The sequence below is a fragment of the Carassius auratus genome, unplaced genomic scaffold (genome assembly GCF_003368295.1).
Source record: "Carassius auratus strain Wakin unplaced genomic scaffold, ASM336829v1 scaf_tig00011368, whole genome shotgun sequence".
NCBI lineage: Eukaryota > Metazoa > Chordata > Actinopteri > Cypriniformes > Cyprinidae > Carassius > Carassius auratus.
The window spans coordinates 43,539-60,000 of NW_020524196.1; the positions used below are offsets into that span (position 1 = coordinate 43,539).

Sequence of the window (16,462 nt, forward strand, 5' to 3'; positions counted from 1 at the left end):
AATAAAAAAAGGGTTATTTTAAATGTTTATCCCATAATTCAGACTTTTATTTTTTTTTCCAGAATTGCGATCTTGAATTAACTTAAATTAAAACTAAATTCTGACTTTTTTTTTTGTTTTAAGTCTAATAAATGAAACAAAAAATAAATTAATAAAACGTAAAAAAAAATTTAAGTGAAAACAGAACATAAAATAAAAATCTAAATACTATCATATATTACTATAAACGAGTATTGAACCTTCTCATAGAAGTTCATATTTAAATCAGAAGTTTTCAAAATATTTAGAGAAAAACTGAGTAATTGAAAAAATAAATAGATAAATAAATAGATAAATATTTATTTAAAAACGAACAAAACTTAGATTACAATTATAGGCTAGAATTGAATCTAATAAATAAAAATAAAAAAACAAACAAATTTGATTAAATTAGGAAAAGTGAAGTAAAAATAAATATTTACTAAAAAAGTAAATAAACACATACAGTGCTGGAATGAGTAGAAAATAATAATAATAATAATAATAATAATAATAATAATAATAATAATGAACTTTCCAAATAATATTAATTAAATATTATCAAAACTTGACATACTAAAATAAGAAGGTAAATGTAGAACTAATAAATAAAATCTATTAAATCTGTATAACATATATATATATATAAATTAGATATGTGTCACTGGAGCACAAGTCTCTGGGGTGTATTTGTAGCAATAGCCAAAAAAAAAAATTGTACGGGTCAAAATATAGATTTTTCTTTTATGGCAAAAATCATTAGGATATTAAGGAAAGATCACGTTCCATGAAGATATTTATTACATTTCCTACTGTAAATATATCAAAACCTAATTTTTGATTAGTAATATGCATTGCTCAGAACTCCATTTGTAAATGAATAATTCATTTAATATACTATTAAAACTATAATAGTATATCAATGATAGCTGTTGTCAAATGGACTATATTAAAGATTAATTCATGGGATTTGTGTGTGATTTTCCCGTTCATAAAGTTCTGTAATGTCACTGAATGGCGCCACATTAATATTTTGGCATTAATGAGCCAAATGTGTTGATTAAGGCTGTGTGTTTAATTTGAGTGGTTTAAAGTCATCTGGGTCTGGTCTGATCGTCAAACCGGCTCATATACAAACATCTTCCACTTTCACCCTTGAGCATCTTCCTGCACAGACACAATTGAAACGCAAAAAAAAAAAAAAAACTGACAAATGTCAGGTTTTAATATATTCACGGTAGGAAACTTACCTAATATCTTAAAGGGAGGGTGAAATGCTCGTTTTCACTCGATATCATGTTAATCTTGAGTACCTATAGAGTAGTACTGCATCCTTCATAACTCCAAAAAGTCTTTAGTTTTATTATATTCATAAGAGAAAGATAGTCTGTACCGATTTTTCCCGGAAAAACACGACCGGCTGGAGGCGTGACGTGTGGGCGGAGCTAAAGAATCACGCGCGCGAGTAGGCTTTTGCGTTGAGAGCGTTTGGAAGCTGTGACATTACCATGAGGGAAAAAACATCCAAAACAAACCATGGCTAACAGTCAGATTCAGCGTATATTTATGATCCAGAATCAGATCCCGAGGCTGAAACTGAACGAGAGCAGCAGCAGCAACGACTCGCTCCGAGCGGGGCTCGAACCCGGGTCTCCGGCATGGGAGGTGGACGCACTAACAAGGAGGCAGAGATATTTGAAGCAGTTTTACACACCGCATGCGGTTCCAACACACGATCGTGACCCTTTTTCGTTGGGACTGCATTATCCTTAAGAAATAAACGATACGCAAATCCGTCGACAAACTGGGCCTTGTTTGTAAAACAAGCATTTTAGAAATGCAGGGAACAAACACAAACACTTGCACAACTCCGTTGATGCTCTGTAAAAATAAACTCCATCCACTGGTCCCTTAATGCGGTTTCTCTTTTGGTAATCTGTGCAGGGTTGTCTTGCCCTGGCAACCAAAAATACACTTCTTTTGTGACATTTCGCGACGCTCTCGCTCTGATCAGTGAAGTCAGTTGTGCTCTCAGTGCTCTGCTATACGGGAGCGCGCGCTCTTCCGGGAGAAGTGCCTCAGGACCCATATAAGGAAATTCTGCTCCATCTAACGTCACACAGAGCCATACTCGAAAAACATTTTCAGAAACTTGTGACAAACCGGGGAACAGAAATACTCCTTCAAACGTACAACTTAATTTTTGAAACTTTGTCCATGTTTAGCATGGGAATCCAACTCTTTAACAGTGTAAAAAACTCAGTATGCATGAAATAGCATTTCACCCCCCCCCCCCCCCTTAATGGAACGTGATCTTTACTTAATATCCTGATGATTTTTGTCATATAAGAAAAATTAATTTTGACCCATACAATGTATTTTTGGCTATTGCTCATGACCTCATCCCTGTCAAGACCTGATCGACACACTTACCAGGACCCGACAGGGCTGGCCAGCACACTGCCTATCTAAAATATAGTGCAGAGGAGGCGAAACAAAACTGTATGTATATGAATATCTAAATGAGTTATTATATGAAAAGAATATCTAATAAAAAGTCAAAGGAAATCATTTAAATGATTATCTGTAAGTTATGAGGTCTGTTTTCTGTGACTCTCTCCTGAACCGTGAGAAAGGTTCTTGGATCTTTCTGGGCATAAAAGAAAACACTCAGATTGAAGTAAATCAATTGAATTTCTTGCTTCAACTCGATTAAACCCGGGCCGTCCTCCAGACAGTTTGTTTCTTGACAGAGCGTCTCTTGTCTGGAGTCAGAGACCGGCAGGATTCACGTCTCATGATTTGCCTGACAGATTCATCTATCACCTGATTCTCCCTCTTCATTCAGTTACAGAGCAGCTTTAGACTGATTTCTGAAGATGTGACTCTGAAGACTGGAGCAGTGATGCTGAAAATACAGCTGTGCATCACAGGAATAAATTACAGTTTAATATATATTCAAACAGAAATCAGATATTTTAAATTGTAATAATATTTCACAAAAGTACTATTTTTACTGTATTTGTATTAAATAAATGCAGAATTAATTAGCAAAAGACTTCTTTCAAAACATAAAAAATCTAATAATATAAAATCATAAAAAGATATTAATAATATTTATAATTATTATTATTCAAACCAGTATGATAAATAAAATATTTATTTATTTAATAATGCATTATTATTATTATTATTTATTACACAAGAATTATATTTAGAATATAATTATTCCAGAAAAATTATTCATGATTTTATTATTATTATTATTATTATTATTATTATTATTATTATTATTATTATTATTATTATTATTATTATTTGTATAATCATTATCCAAATGATCAACATCAATGTTTGATTACATAAAAAAATGATGATAATAATAATACTTATTATTTATTATTACTATTAATTTACTAAATATATATACATTTTTTACATGACTAAAAACAATGATAATTATAATAATAGCAATAATATAGTAATAATAATTAATTTTACCTATAATGCTGTGTTCACACCAAACGCGAATAGAGCGTCAAATTCGCGTCTACCGCGCCTAGTTTGCCGCTTGACCATTTTGAGATCATTCGCTTCATTCGCGCGAGTAATTCGCTTGATTCGCGCGTGAAATTAACTTCACAACAGACGCGAATTCGCGTCATGGGGGGGCTTCTGCCAGCTGAGTCCACGGAGCATTTTCAACCGCCATTTTTATTCGGATAATTTTCAAAATATTACTGTTATTGTGTCATGAAATGTAGTTTTAAAAGTATTTCAGGCGAGAATGTAGTTGTTTTAAACTCAAATATGCGGTTTATTTATAATGACAGCGTCTATTTAAAAAATGTGTTTCGCCGATCTCGGAGATGAGCTCCATGCGATCAGCGGGAGCTCCGTCATCATGTATCCGCCGAGAGTAGCCTTTCCTCGGCTAGATCTTCTGACTTTTGCCGCTGGCTCTGATGTCTCTTTAGTGGTTCAAGATAAAATATAATTCGTTTGGGGTAAAATGAAACGTTTCTTATCTTTGGCCTTTATTCAATTTATCTATTAATATGTTTTATATATATACATAGGTCCTTTTTATTCCGGTCTCTATAGAAATATGAACTTATGTCATATAGCTCCGGTTGACTGCTCACTGACAACATCAGTCGTTCCTCCTTGTTGAATGAGTGGAGAAGGGTATTCCTGCACAACCCGAGGCTGCAGGAACATACTGTTGAATGAGTGACTCCTAGCAGGCTCCTGATTGGTTAACGCGGCGCGAATTGACGCCAAAGTTCAAATTTTTCAACTCGGGCGGCAGACGCGAATTCGCGTCAAACGCTAAATGCACAAAAAGCACCATTCGCGCTTAACGCGCGTTTCGCGCGAAGCGCTCTATTCGCGCGTCAATTCGCGTCATTCGCGCGAACTAGACGCGCGAATGAGGCGAATTCGCGTCTTCCGCGCCGCGCTTAACGCCCCATTCGCGCCGCGAGACCTCCAGACGCGCGTAAACGCGCCTTTGCATTGACTTAACATTGAAATCATTCGCGCCAGACGCTCTATTCGCGTTTGGTGTGAACACAGCATAAGGCTTTTTATTTTTATTTTATTTTGTTTTTAGAAATTATTTTATTTAGTTTATTATTAGTTCATTTGTTGATTGTTTATATTAACAACAACAATATTAATAATATTTTTTTCTCGTATCATGCTGTCACTTTTTCGGTCACAAGTGGAGTTTTAAACACGATCAGACGCTGGCGTTGTGAAGCTGGGTAATTATTTCCACCTTTATTGTTATTGTTATTATTATTGATGTGAGTCCAGAGGAGGCTTGTGATGAAGACTCGTGATTCAGAGAGAGAGAGAGACGGAGAGAGAGAGAGTGAGAGAGAAGGAGAGAGAGAGGTTTGAAGGAAATAGAAGAGGAGGGAAGCTCAGTGTGTTGTAATGAAGCGGACGGCGTGATGTTATGACGTGATTTGAGACGTTATGGAGAATAAACTCACACAGACTCCAGCTTCTTCTGTTCGGTGTCTGTTTTCTCTTTTCCAAGACTCTAATCAGTTGAGTACTGCGTCTGAAGTCAAATACTGTGTTTTCCACTCGTACAGGAGTATAACTTTACTGTGGTGAGTTTACATACACTGTACTGAATGATGAAACCTAACGACAATACATTTGATGTTTTATCTATTATTACTAGCATCCGTATTGTTATTATTCAGGCATACGTGACACAATAGTAATATTTATTTGTGTATTTAATAATAATATATATTATGTTATTACTTGTATTAAATATTTGTAATATATATGTTTTATAATAACTATGTATTCAACAATAATAATAATAATAATAACAAAAAAATACAAATTTTTGTTGTTTTCATGCAAACCTGTATTGCATTTATTTATCTATTATTTAATAATATATTTTTAGATTATTATTGTTTTATGATTATTCAAACTTGCATGAAAAATAGAACAAATTATTTATGATGTACTACTAATAATAATTATTTATATTAAAATGTATTCAATAATAAGTGATTATTATTCAAACCTGTAAAACATCATGCATTAATGCTTTTATTAATATTATTAATAGTTATTAATATTTTTGCTATCATTATTCAAACTTGCATAGCACAAGTAGTAACATTTATGTATTTATTAATAAGAAGAATATAGTAATAGATAGTATTATAATAATAGTATAGAATATAGTAATTGTTCTTGTTATTTTTGTGATTATTAGATTATAATAATATTGTTATAAAAACATTGCCTGAATCTGAGTATCTGACCGTCTGCACGTGTGACTTATTTACAAGCTTCCCGTTGTAATATGAACATGTTACAAATGTTTGCTGAAATATATTAAACACAGAAGTCCTCAAAACAATGTTTCAGGAAGCGTTTGTTACACATTAAGAAGTGTTATATATCTGTTTGCATGATTAAATAGACTCTCATTCGTTGACGGTGTCAGTTCTGGTCCTGTGAGGGTCTGTGAGGGTCTGGGCTCCTGGCTCTGCTGTGTTTCCTGAATCACGTCGGCTGAGCGTCTGTGTTTGTCTTCTCAGCGTGTCGTGCTGCTAGATGGAGTCGGAGCAGTTGTTTAGCAGAGGTTTGGGCAGGAACAGCTACAACAGCATCACCAGCGCCAGCAGCGACGAGGAGCTCCTCGATGGAGCCGGGGTCATCATGGACTTCCACACCACTGAAGACGACAGCCTGCTGGACGGGGACACGTCTCCAGGTACAGCGGGTGCTCCTCACACACCAGACTAATCATCATCTGAGCTGCTTTTAGCACTAATACACATTTCTTAACAACTCTGACTGAAAATATCCCCTTGATGTCCTTCCTAAGATTTGACCTTGATATTTCAATAATTTAACAACACATTTACATTTTTTGTTATTGCTCTTTGATGTCAGTTAATGCTCACATGACATGGGTAAAAAACAAATATTTTTAACAATGATATTAAATGTATGTAATGTTTAAAATTACATAAAAAATTACATAAAATTACATAAATATTTAAAAACATTATTAAAAATATTTATATATATATATATATATATATATATATATATATATATATATATATATATATATATATATATACTTAAGTATAAGTATGTAAATATTAATATTTATGTAATATATAATACATTGAATACAATTAATTTATTTAAATTAATATTTTTTAAGTATTCAATATGTTAACTTGAACTAACAATGAAAAATTGCAGGTAAACAGAAATGAATATTATTTATTATATTCAGTATTTATTCATACTCAATATTATTTAATATACATATTAAATCGAATTATTATAATTATAATGTTTTTATATGAATATTTTTCATTTGTCAATATTTTATAATATTTATAAAAGAAAAAAAAATTCAAGATTTATTCTAATTTTTTAAAATGTAAAACTAGCTGATTTAGTAAAAAATAAAAATTAAAAACAGGAACCGTGAAAAAGCTGCTAAAAGACTAATTAAAACCAGCTGATTTAGAAAGAAAAAAATAATAAAACCATGTAAGTCCAGCTCATTTAGCAAAAACAGCTAACAACCAGCTTAAACCAGCTTAAACCAGCTGACTTAGCTAAAAAAATAAAATAAAACCAGCCTAAGCTGGATGTCTAGTCTTAGCTGGTTTAAGGTTGGGTAGTCTTTTTATCAAATCAAAATATAAAGCTAAAAGTGTAAATGAGGTAATGAGAGCTCCTCTGCTGCCATCTACTGGTTACACTGGTCACTGACGTCTGTGTTTCTAATTTTACACAAGTGTTTTTACCTCAAAGCTTATAAAAATAACATTCAAATTGGATCTTTTTAGAGCTGTAAAGTGCTAAAAAAATGATTGGTCAGAAAAAATGTTTGTGCCTCCATTCGCTCGTAGTCTGGAGCCCTGATTTCGTTCAGACGGTGGTTCACTTTTCTGACGCACAGCTGCTGGGTTTCACACAGAGCTTCTTCTGTAAGTGTGTCAGTATCATCACCGTGGGATGAACACATGCCTAAACCCAGGTCTCAAGGCTGCGTCTGTTGCGTGAGATCTGAGTCGGGCTGCTCATTTATTCATGAGTCTCTCGTGGATCCCACACAACAAGAGCTTTGTGTCCGTGCAGCGGCGAGGAGTCGCCTTTCAGTGTCGCGCAACAATCTCTGCCCCGTCAGACTCTCTGGAAACTTACCCGTCTGACACGGGCCTGAGGCGAGGGAAAGTTTGAGACGCACACAGGGAGCGCCGAAACATCTGAGTGACATACATCTCCACTTAGAAGAGAGAAAGGACACATGGGAACCTGTGAGCGTGAAGTGCTGTCTGTGGGTGCGGGGTCTCTGGTGTGAGGGTCGCTGATGAAGCTGAAGACACCACCGGACTGAGACCACGATTGCTGCTCTGATTTAAACACCACAGTGAAAGCCGAGGGCTGATCACATGATCACACGGTCCAGAGCGGTTCCCTGGCAACAGCAGGATCACCGCTGAAGGTAGATGGAGATTTCGTGGTGTGTGTTTGGTCACCTTCAGTGTGTGCTACTGGTTCTTGCTCTGTCCTGGATACTGGAGTGAATCTGTGAGATTATTTTGAGACGGTCTACTTTGTTGGGCAGTGAAATAAGGCACCAGGTGTGTGTGTGTGTGTGTGTGTGTGTGTGTCTGTGTGTGTAACAGGTGGCAGTGAACAGATGTGGTTGCTGAGTGTATTTAATGGTCGACTTCAGCTGTGCTCAGCAGGAAACGTCTGTTCCTTCCTGAAATAGATATATATAGAGAGAGAGAGAGAGAGAGAGAGAGAGAGAGAGATAACCCTTAATTATGTATATGTACAGAATTTTTATATTTATGTATATGTATTTATATCCCTAACCCTAACTTTTATAGTTTCTTTTTATTTTTCTTATATGTACACACCTATTTAGGGAGAGAGAGAGTGAGAGATAAAAACATTTATGAATATTAATATTTTAGAATAAATATTAATATAAATATTATTTGTATAGCAAAATATATAAATTATTTCTAAATCATTTTAATTCTACAATTAATATTGATAAAAATATTCAATATTATTATTATCATTATTAAATAAAAAGTTTGTATGTAAATTAATTTATATAATAGCTAAAGTATAACACACACACACACACACACACACACACACATATATATACTTGATAAATGTATTATATTTATTAAGAAAAACATACATTATAATAATTTGTATAATTAATTGTGTGTGTGTGTGTTATATATATATATATATATATATATATATATATATATATATATATATAACATTTATGTAAATACTTGTGGTATAGTAACATTATTAATAATTATTTGAATGTTAAATTGAAATGACTGGAGAAGCTGTGGTCAGAAAGGTCTGAAATGGTTTATCTTATACACAGTGTTTTGTGAGCGGCTCTCATGTCTCGTGTAGGCTGAATGATCTCTGATATCTGTTTTATTTTCTCTTACGGATGACATTTGAAGACATCCTAACATAATTTTAGCGTGTAGTGAGCATTGCCTTGTCCAAATACCCACACTTGTGGTCTTGTCTATTTGAGAGTGAGTGTGCGAGACAGGAAGTAAGTGTGCGAGACAGTCTAGATCTTAAAAACACCAAAGTGCAGTGCCCTTAACACACACTTAATCTAAAACTAAAACTCGAGAGCGGTAATCAAGGCTTTGGTGTATCCCATCATGCATTATGTTCTGGAAATAAATCATGAGACTTTGTGCCAAGATCGAGAGAGGTCACAGAAACCTTTCCAATGTATGTTAAATATTAACAATAATTAGATATTACATGTCATTTGGCAGTAAAACAAAGTGCTACACGTTTCATTGCTGCATGGATTAGTATATTTATTTTGTACAACATTCGGAGCTACTTTTTATCACTTAATTAGAAGCACCACAAATTAAAATTGTCATGTTAGAGGGACTACTGAACAGACATTTAGAAGTTGATTTTAAAATGCAAAGTAATGAAATAAAGCTATGTAAACACTTGCATTTTTACAACCATGTAAGTGTGTCCCATCAGTAATGAAGAGTTTAACACACTTGTGGTCTTCACGCTCTCTTGAACACTTGGGCCATATACAGGAAAATACATCATAGAAGTAGTCAAGTGCAGAGACATTGAGTGTGGGGATGGATGCTGTCCCATATAGTACCCTAAATCCTTCTGTTTTTTTTAATTATTATTGAATCACTCAAATCAAACATTTTACAATAGCCAGGGGGTTAACACAGAAAAAGAAATACAAAATTACAATGAAAAAAAAAATAAATACATAAAAATATGGAAATGTTTACATTAATACACTTAACAGGTTTCTTGTTTATCAGATTGTAAATAGATGTTAGGTATTGCTTAATTTCTGATTTCAAAATAAGAAACAATGGTTTATAATTTCCGTATTTGCATTTATGTATTTATACTAAACTTTGCCAGCAACAGTAATAAATTAATCAAATAGTATTCCTTATGGAATGACATGCAGTGAAAAAACAAACAAACAAATAAAACATTTTCAAAATAAAGGTCTACCTCGGAGTCAACACTTTCGTGACGCAATGCCGCTTTGACTGTCGGGTAGAAGTCTGCTGGCACATAACGTCCACAAAGGGAGCGCTCGCGAGCGCACTTCTGAACGCTAAAATGACAAATGTGACATCCCTCGGTCTCGTGGACTGAACAGTACGTAAGTGCATATGAAGTGCTCTTATTTGGGACAGGCCAAGGGGAGTGCGCAGAACGCGACGTGTAAATGCGTCCCGGACGCGCTGACGTCATCGGCTGCCGCATCGACGCACTGCAGTGACGCAGTGACGCTGGTGTTGGTGTTCTCGAGCGCAGCTGATCCGATCATGGCCGCTCGCGCTCGCCTGTGACCCGCGGATCAGGACCAGTATGGAGGAGCAGGACTCCGCCGACCCGTATCTCCCGTATGACGGCGGAGGGGACGCGATCCCCCTGCACGAGCTCAGAGGTACGGCGTTATTCACACACGCGCGGGTTCTGTCAATGTCACTGACGCTTCGGGTGTGTTTGCCGTGTGTGTTCTTCTGCGACACCGTCTTCATACACGCTTTGCATTTACAACACACAGTGAGACACATTCATATGGCTTTCATATGACACATTCATATGACATTCATAACACATGCAGTGTGTTAATCCTGCGTGTGTGTTTCAGAAGTAATAATACGTGTGTTTTCTTGATTCCTTGTGACGTGTTTTGTGCACGCATATGTGTGGCTCATAATCAGGCAAATCATTTACAATCAGCTGACGTGTTTGGGTTTGAGGAACAGATGAACACTGTGTCGTGTCGTTTTGTTGTTGAGGATAATGTTGCATGAAAGAAACGTTAACTGAAATAAAATCATATATGTCGCATATAAAATCGCATCAGATTACCCTTTTTAAGCACTTTTTCTTACTAAACTGTTAACCAAATGGGATTTGTTTGCTATTAGTAATTGTAATAATAATAGTAAATGTGTGAATATAGATGTTAAATTAAAGAATTATATCATATTACATATTTTTTAATAGACTTTAAGTACATCTAAACAATTTTATAATAATAATAAATATGATGTAAGTAATTTATAATGATAATTATATCATTAATTGAATAAATTATTATTCAGCAATCACAAATCAGTGGAAAAGCCATTGAGTTTCATTGGTCTAAACATGTTGAATCTGTTATTACACAAAGGCCATGTTAAATTTTAGGATTTGGTCGTTTTTAACTTCATTTCCACTGAATTTCTCCCCAGATTCAGTATTATAGGAATCATGCCATTAGTGTTTCTGTATGACTGCTGCACAGAAGACATCGGTCTCTTTCTTCTTCTCTGAGCTGGTGATCTGCACAGGAAGCACATGCAGTTTGGGGAAAGCAGCTGTAAAGATGTGGGTTTTGGGTTGTGAAGGATGAGATTGGCGTTCGCACAATTCAATTCAATTCAATTCAAGTTTATTTGTATAGCGCTTTTTACAAAACAAATCGTTACAAAGCAACTTTACAGAAAATTATGTTTCTACAATATTTAGTAGTAGCTAGTAGTTTGTGCACATTTGACAGGATTTTAGAAAAACTAAAAAATAATAATAATACAAGACGTAGTCAGCTAGACGATGAACTATCAATATTATTAATTAAGTTATTATATGATTCAGTCACACATTTAGGAATAATTGTTAGTTCTGTTTGTTCATTCAGGGTTAGCATCATCTGAGGTCCTCTGATGGTCAGCATCATCTCTTCTCAGGTGTTCTGGATCCAGACTGGAGCTTGTGTAAATCCTAGTTACCACGGGATGTGAATCCCGTGGCAAAACATAGAACACATAGAAACAAAATACAGACATCATTAGCATAGCTGCTGATCCAACAAAGTAAAATTAGTTTAACCCAAGCTAATGAATAAAAATGCACCTTTGATCAGATGCAACTACACTCACAATTAAAAAGATACATTATTCGAATGCTTGGCGAAAGAGATGTGTTTTTAATCTAGATTTAAACAAAGAGAGTGTGTCTGAACCCCGAACATTATCAGGAAGGCTATTCCAGAGTTTGGGAGCCAAATGTGAGAAGGCTCTACCTCCTTTAGTGGACTTTGCTATCCTAGGAACTACCAAAAGTCCAGCGTTTTGTGACCTTAGGGTGCGTGATGGGTTGTAACGTGGTAGAAGGCTAGTTAGGTACGCTGGAGCTAAACCATTTAGGGCCTTATAAGTAAGTAATGATAATTTGTAACTGATGCGGAACTTAATAGGTAGCCAGTGCAGAGACTGTAAAATTGGGGTAATATGATCATATTTTCTTGACCTCGTAAGGACTCTCGCTGCTGCATTTTGGATGACCTGTAGCTTGTTTATTGAAGAAGCAGGACAACCACCTAGAAGTGCATTACAATAGTCCAGTCTAGAGGTCATGAATGCATGAACTAGCTTTTCTGCATCAGAAACAGATAACATGTTTCGTAGCTTGGCAATGTTTCTAAGATGGAAGAATGCAATTTTTGTAACATTGGAAATATGATTTTCAAAAGACAAATTGCTGTCTAATATAACACCCAGATTTCTGACTGTAGAGGAAGTAACAGTACATCCGTCTAGTTGCAGATTGTAATCTACAAGATTCTGTGTAGTGTTTTTTTGGTCCAATAATTAATATCTCCGTCTTATCCGAATTTAATTGGAGAAAATTCTTTGTCATCCAATCTTTTACATTTTTAACACAATCTGTTAGCTTAGATAATTGGGAAGTTTCATCTGGTCTCGTTGATATATATAGCTGAGTATCATCAGCATAACAGTGGAAGCTAATTCCGTATTTTCTAATAATATTACCAAGGGGCAACATGTATATTGAAAATAGAAGGGGACCTAGGACGGATCCTTGTGGCACTCCATATTTTACTGATGATAAATGAGATGACTCCCCATTTAAGTAAACAAAATGGTAGCGATCGGACAGGTAGGATCTAAACCATCTTAGAGCCTGCCCTTGAATACCTGTATAGTTTTGTAATCGATCTATGAGTATGTCATGATCTATGGTGTCGAACGCAGCACTAAGATCAAGTAAGACTAGAAATGAGATGCAGCCTTGGTCTGACGCAAGGAGCAGGTCATTTGTAATTTTAACAAGTGCAGTTTCTGTGCTATGGTGGGGCCTAAAACCTGACTGAAATTCTTCATACAGATCATTTTTATGCAGGAAGGTGCTCAATTGAGCAGACACAACTTTTTCTAAAATTTTAGACATAAATGGAAGATTTGAAATAGGCCTATAATTTGCCAGTACACTAGGATCTAGTTTTGGTTTCTTAATAAGAGGCTTGATAACCGCCAGCTTGAATGGTTTTGGGACGTGTCCTAAAGATAACGACGAGTTTATGATATTGAGAAGCGGTTCTTCGGCTACAGGTAACAGCTCTTTCAGTAATTTAGTGGGTACAGGATCTAATAAACATGTTGTTGGTTTAGATACAGTGATAAGTTTATTTAGCTCCTCCTGTCCTATGGTTGTAAAGCACTGCAGTTTATGTTTGGGTGCGATGGATGAAACTGAAGTGTTAGATGCTGTAGAATCTACATTCGCTATTGTATTTCTAATGTTATCTATTTTATCAGTGAAGAAATTCATAAAGTCATTACTATTTAACGTTGGTGGAATATTTGAATCAGGTGGCGTCTGGTAATTTGTTAACTTAGCCACTGTGTTAAATAAAAACCTTGGATTGTTTTGGTTATTTTCTATGAGTTTGTGTATATGCTCTGCCCTAGCAGTTTTTAGAGCCTGTCTATAGCTGGACATACTGTTTTTCCATGCAATTCTAAAAACTTCTAAGTTAGTTTTTCTCCATTTGCGTTCAAGACTACGAGTTACTTTCTTGAGAGAGTGAGTATTACTGTTATACCATGGTACAGTACGTTTTTCTCTAACTTTTTTCAATTTGATTGGGGCAACAGCTTCTAATGTATTAGAGAAAATAGTGCCCATGTTGTCAGTAATTTTGTCTAATTCATGTGTATTTTTGGGTACAAATAGCAGTTGAGATAGATCAGGCAGGTTATTTGCGAATCTGTCTTTGGTGGCTGGAACAATAGTTCTGCCCAGACGGTATCGCTGCGACATATAGTTAATATCAGTTATACGCAGCATGCACGATACGAGGAAATGGTCTGTAATATCATCACTTTGAGGTACAACATCTATAGCAGTAAGATCGATGCCATGCGATATAATTAAATCTAGTGTATGATTAAAACGATGAGTGGGCCCGGTGACATTTTGCTTGACTCCAAAGGAGTTTATTAGGTCAGTAAACGCAAGTCCTAATGTATCATTTGTATTATCAACGTGAATATTAAAATCTCCCATGATTAGCGCCTTATCAACTGTAACTAGAAGGTCTGAGAGGAAATCTGCAAATTCTTTTAGGAATTCTGTGATCTTTCCAGATCATGGGTCTCTCTGCTCCTTCAGCGAGGGTTTGATGTGTGCGTGAGTCAGCACAGGCGTGATCTAATCGCCGTATCCTCATCTTTCGCTCCGAGGGAGACGTGTTCTTCAGATGAACTGCATCTCCGCTGTGCATTAATATTGCTCCTGTGAAGACGTCGAGTGGGTTTTTGATGGACTTATGATCTTCAGGCGTCATGTTTCACCTGGACCTTTTCCTATGAGTTCTAACAGATGCTGTTAATAATAATAATAATAAAACAAGCTATTAATATTAATACGAAGCAATGAGAATGTTAATAAATATTCCATAACATTATTCATATTAATAAAGTATTACATAATAGCAATTGGTTATTGTTTATTAAAACATTAATGCTAATTAAATAAACAAAATGGTTAATAATTAATGCGTTAATCGTTAGAACAATATATTAATATTAAAACAAAGTATTCAGAATATTAATAAATATTATTCACATTAATAAATGACTAGATAATAGCTTTTGATTATTAAAAACATTAATATTTTAAAAATAATACATTTATTAAATAACAATAATGTTAAACAAGCTAATGCTATTAAAACAAAACATAAGAATATTTTATATATTATTAATATAGAATATTAATGACGTATTAAATAAAATGATACATTAGCTGTTTATTAATTTAACAATATTATTTATTGTTAAAACTATTTGTACTTAATATTAAGAGTACTAATTATATAATAAAAAAATGTAATTAACAAGTATATAATTATAAATTAAGTATATAAAATATACTTATTTGTACTGTAGTATTTATTTTAATAAAGTATTTAAAATATTAATGTCTTTTTAGCTGTTATAAAAAATATATAAATTCTAATTAAATAAATACATGTAATAAATAACAAAACTATAAATCAATATTAAAACAAAACAATACAGATCTTAATAAATAATATTATATTTTTTAAGTATTAAAATAAGAATAGCCATTGATCATTAAATGTGATAATTGCTAATAAATACTTATACATAAGTAATGTTTATGTTAATCTTTTTTTTTGAAGCAGTTGAGTCATGCTTTGTTTGTTTGCGGTTTTGACCTGTAGCCACACACACACTCTTCATCTCCTGCTGGTCTAAATGTAGATCTCTGCTGAATGCAGCCTGTGTTTGTCCTCGCCTCATTATGCATGTGTTTATATTAAGACCAGTATCATTTCTTGTGCCGTTTCTGGCTTTACTTTGTTTGTCTTTTCATTGGTTAGGCTGCTCACAGCGAGGTGCAGGCTTTCTAGAAAAGGGAAGTGTGTGCAAGCGTGTGTTTCTCGAGCGTGTGAAGCTGTGCTCTAGCAGCGGTGCGTGTCTCTCAGCTCACGAGATCTGAAGAAAAGACGATTAGCTGCTGATTATCCGCTGTGGTGCTGCAAGTAGTTTTGGTGGCTCAGAGTTTAGTGATTCATTTATAGAAGGGTTTGTTCTATTCACTAAATGCATCTAAGAAACGCTGCATAATAGGGGTGTAACAAGTCACTCCTGTTCTTGATGCAACAATTACAAATCCTACTTCTTGAAAACATGGATTTCTCAATCATGAATCCATTGCTTCAGACAAGAAAATGTGCTCTTCCTCGGGTCGTCGCAGATGTAGATGAGTTTGTTTCTTCATCAGATTTGGAGAAATGTAGCTTTGCATCACTCACTCACCAGTGGATCCACTGCAGTGAATGGGTACCGTCAGAATGAGAGTCAAAACAGCTGATAAAAACATCACAATAATCCACACCACTAATGTCTTGTGAAGTGAAAAGGTGTTTTTAAACTCAAACCGTTCGAGTTCATTGTTTCAGTTGTTTAGAGCCTTTCGGGGCATATTTCTCTCCTGATTCAGACGAGACGACTTTTTCTCTTGA

General features: G+C 34.7%; 1 protein-coding gene across 3 annotated transcripts in view; it reads left to right on the top strand.

Moving 5' to 3' along the window:
- The window catches only part of LOC113073095 (H(+)/Cl(-) exchange transporter 3-like), a 33,847-nt gene that overhangs the window by 1,272 nt on the left and 16,113 nt on the right, over positions 1 to 16,462 (top strand). For 2 of the 3 annotated variants that reach the window (XM_026245998.1, XM_026246000.1), the window contains exon 2: positions 6,102 to 6,277. In XM_026245998.1, the coding sequence (XP_026101783.1) occupies positions 6,118 to 6,277 (160 nt within the window). In that variant the 5' untranslated portion in view covers positions 6,102 to 6,117. Of the gene's footprint in view, positions 1 to 6,101; positions 6,278 to 10,363; positions 10,559 to 16,462 lie in introns of those variants that run through there. The other variant, XM_026246001.1, reaches the window with a different exon arrangement.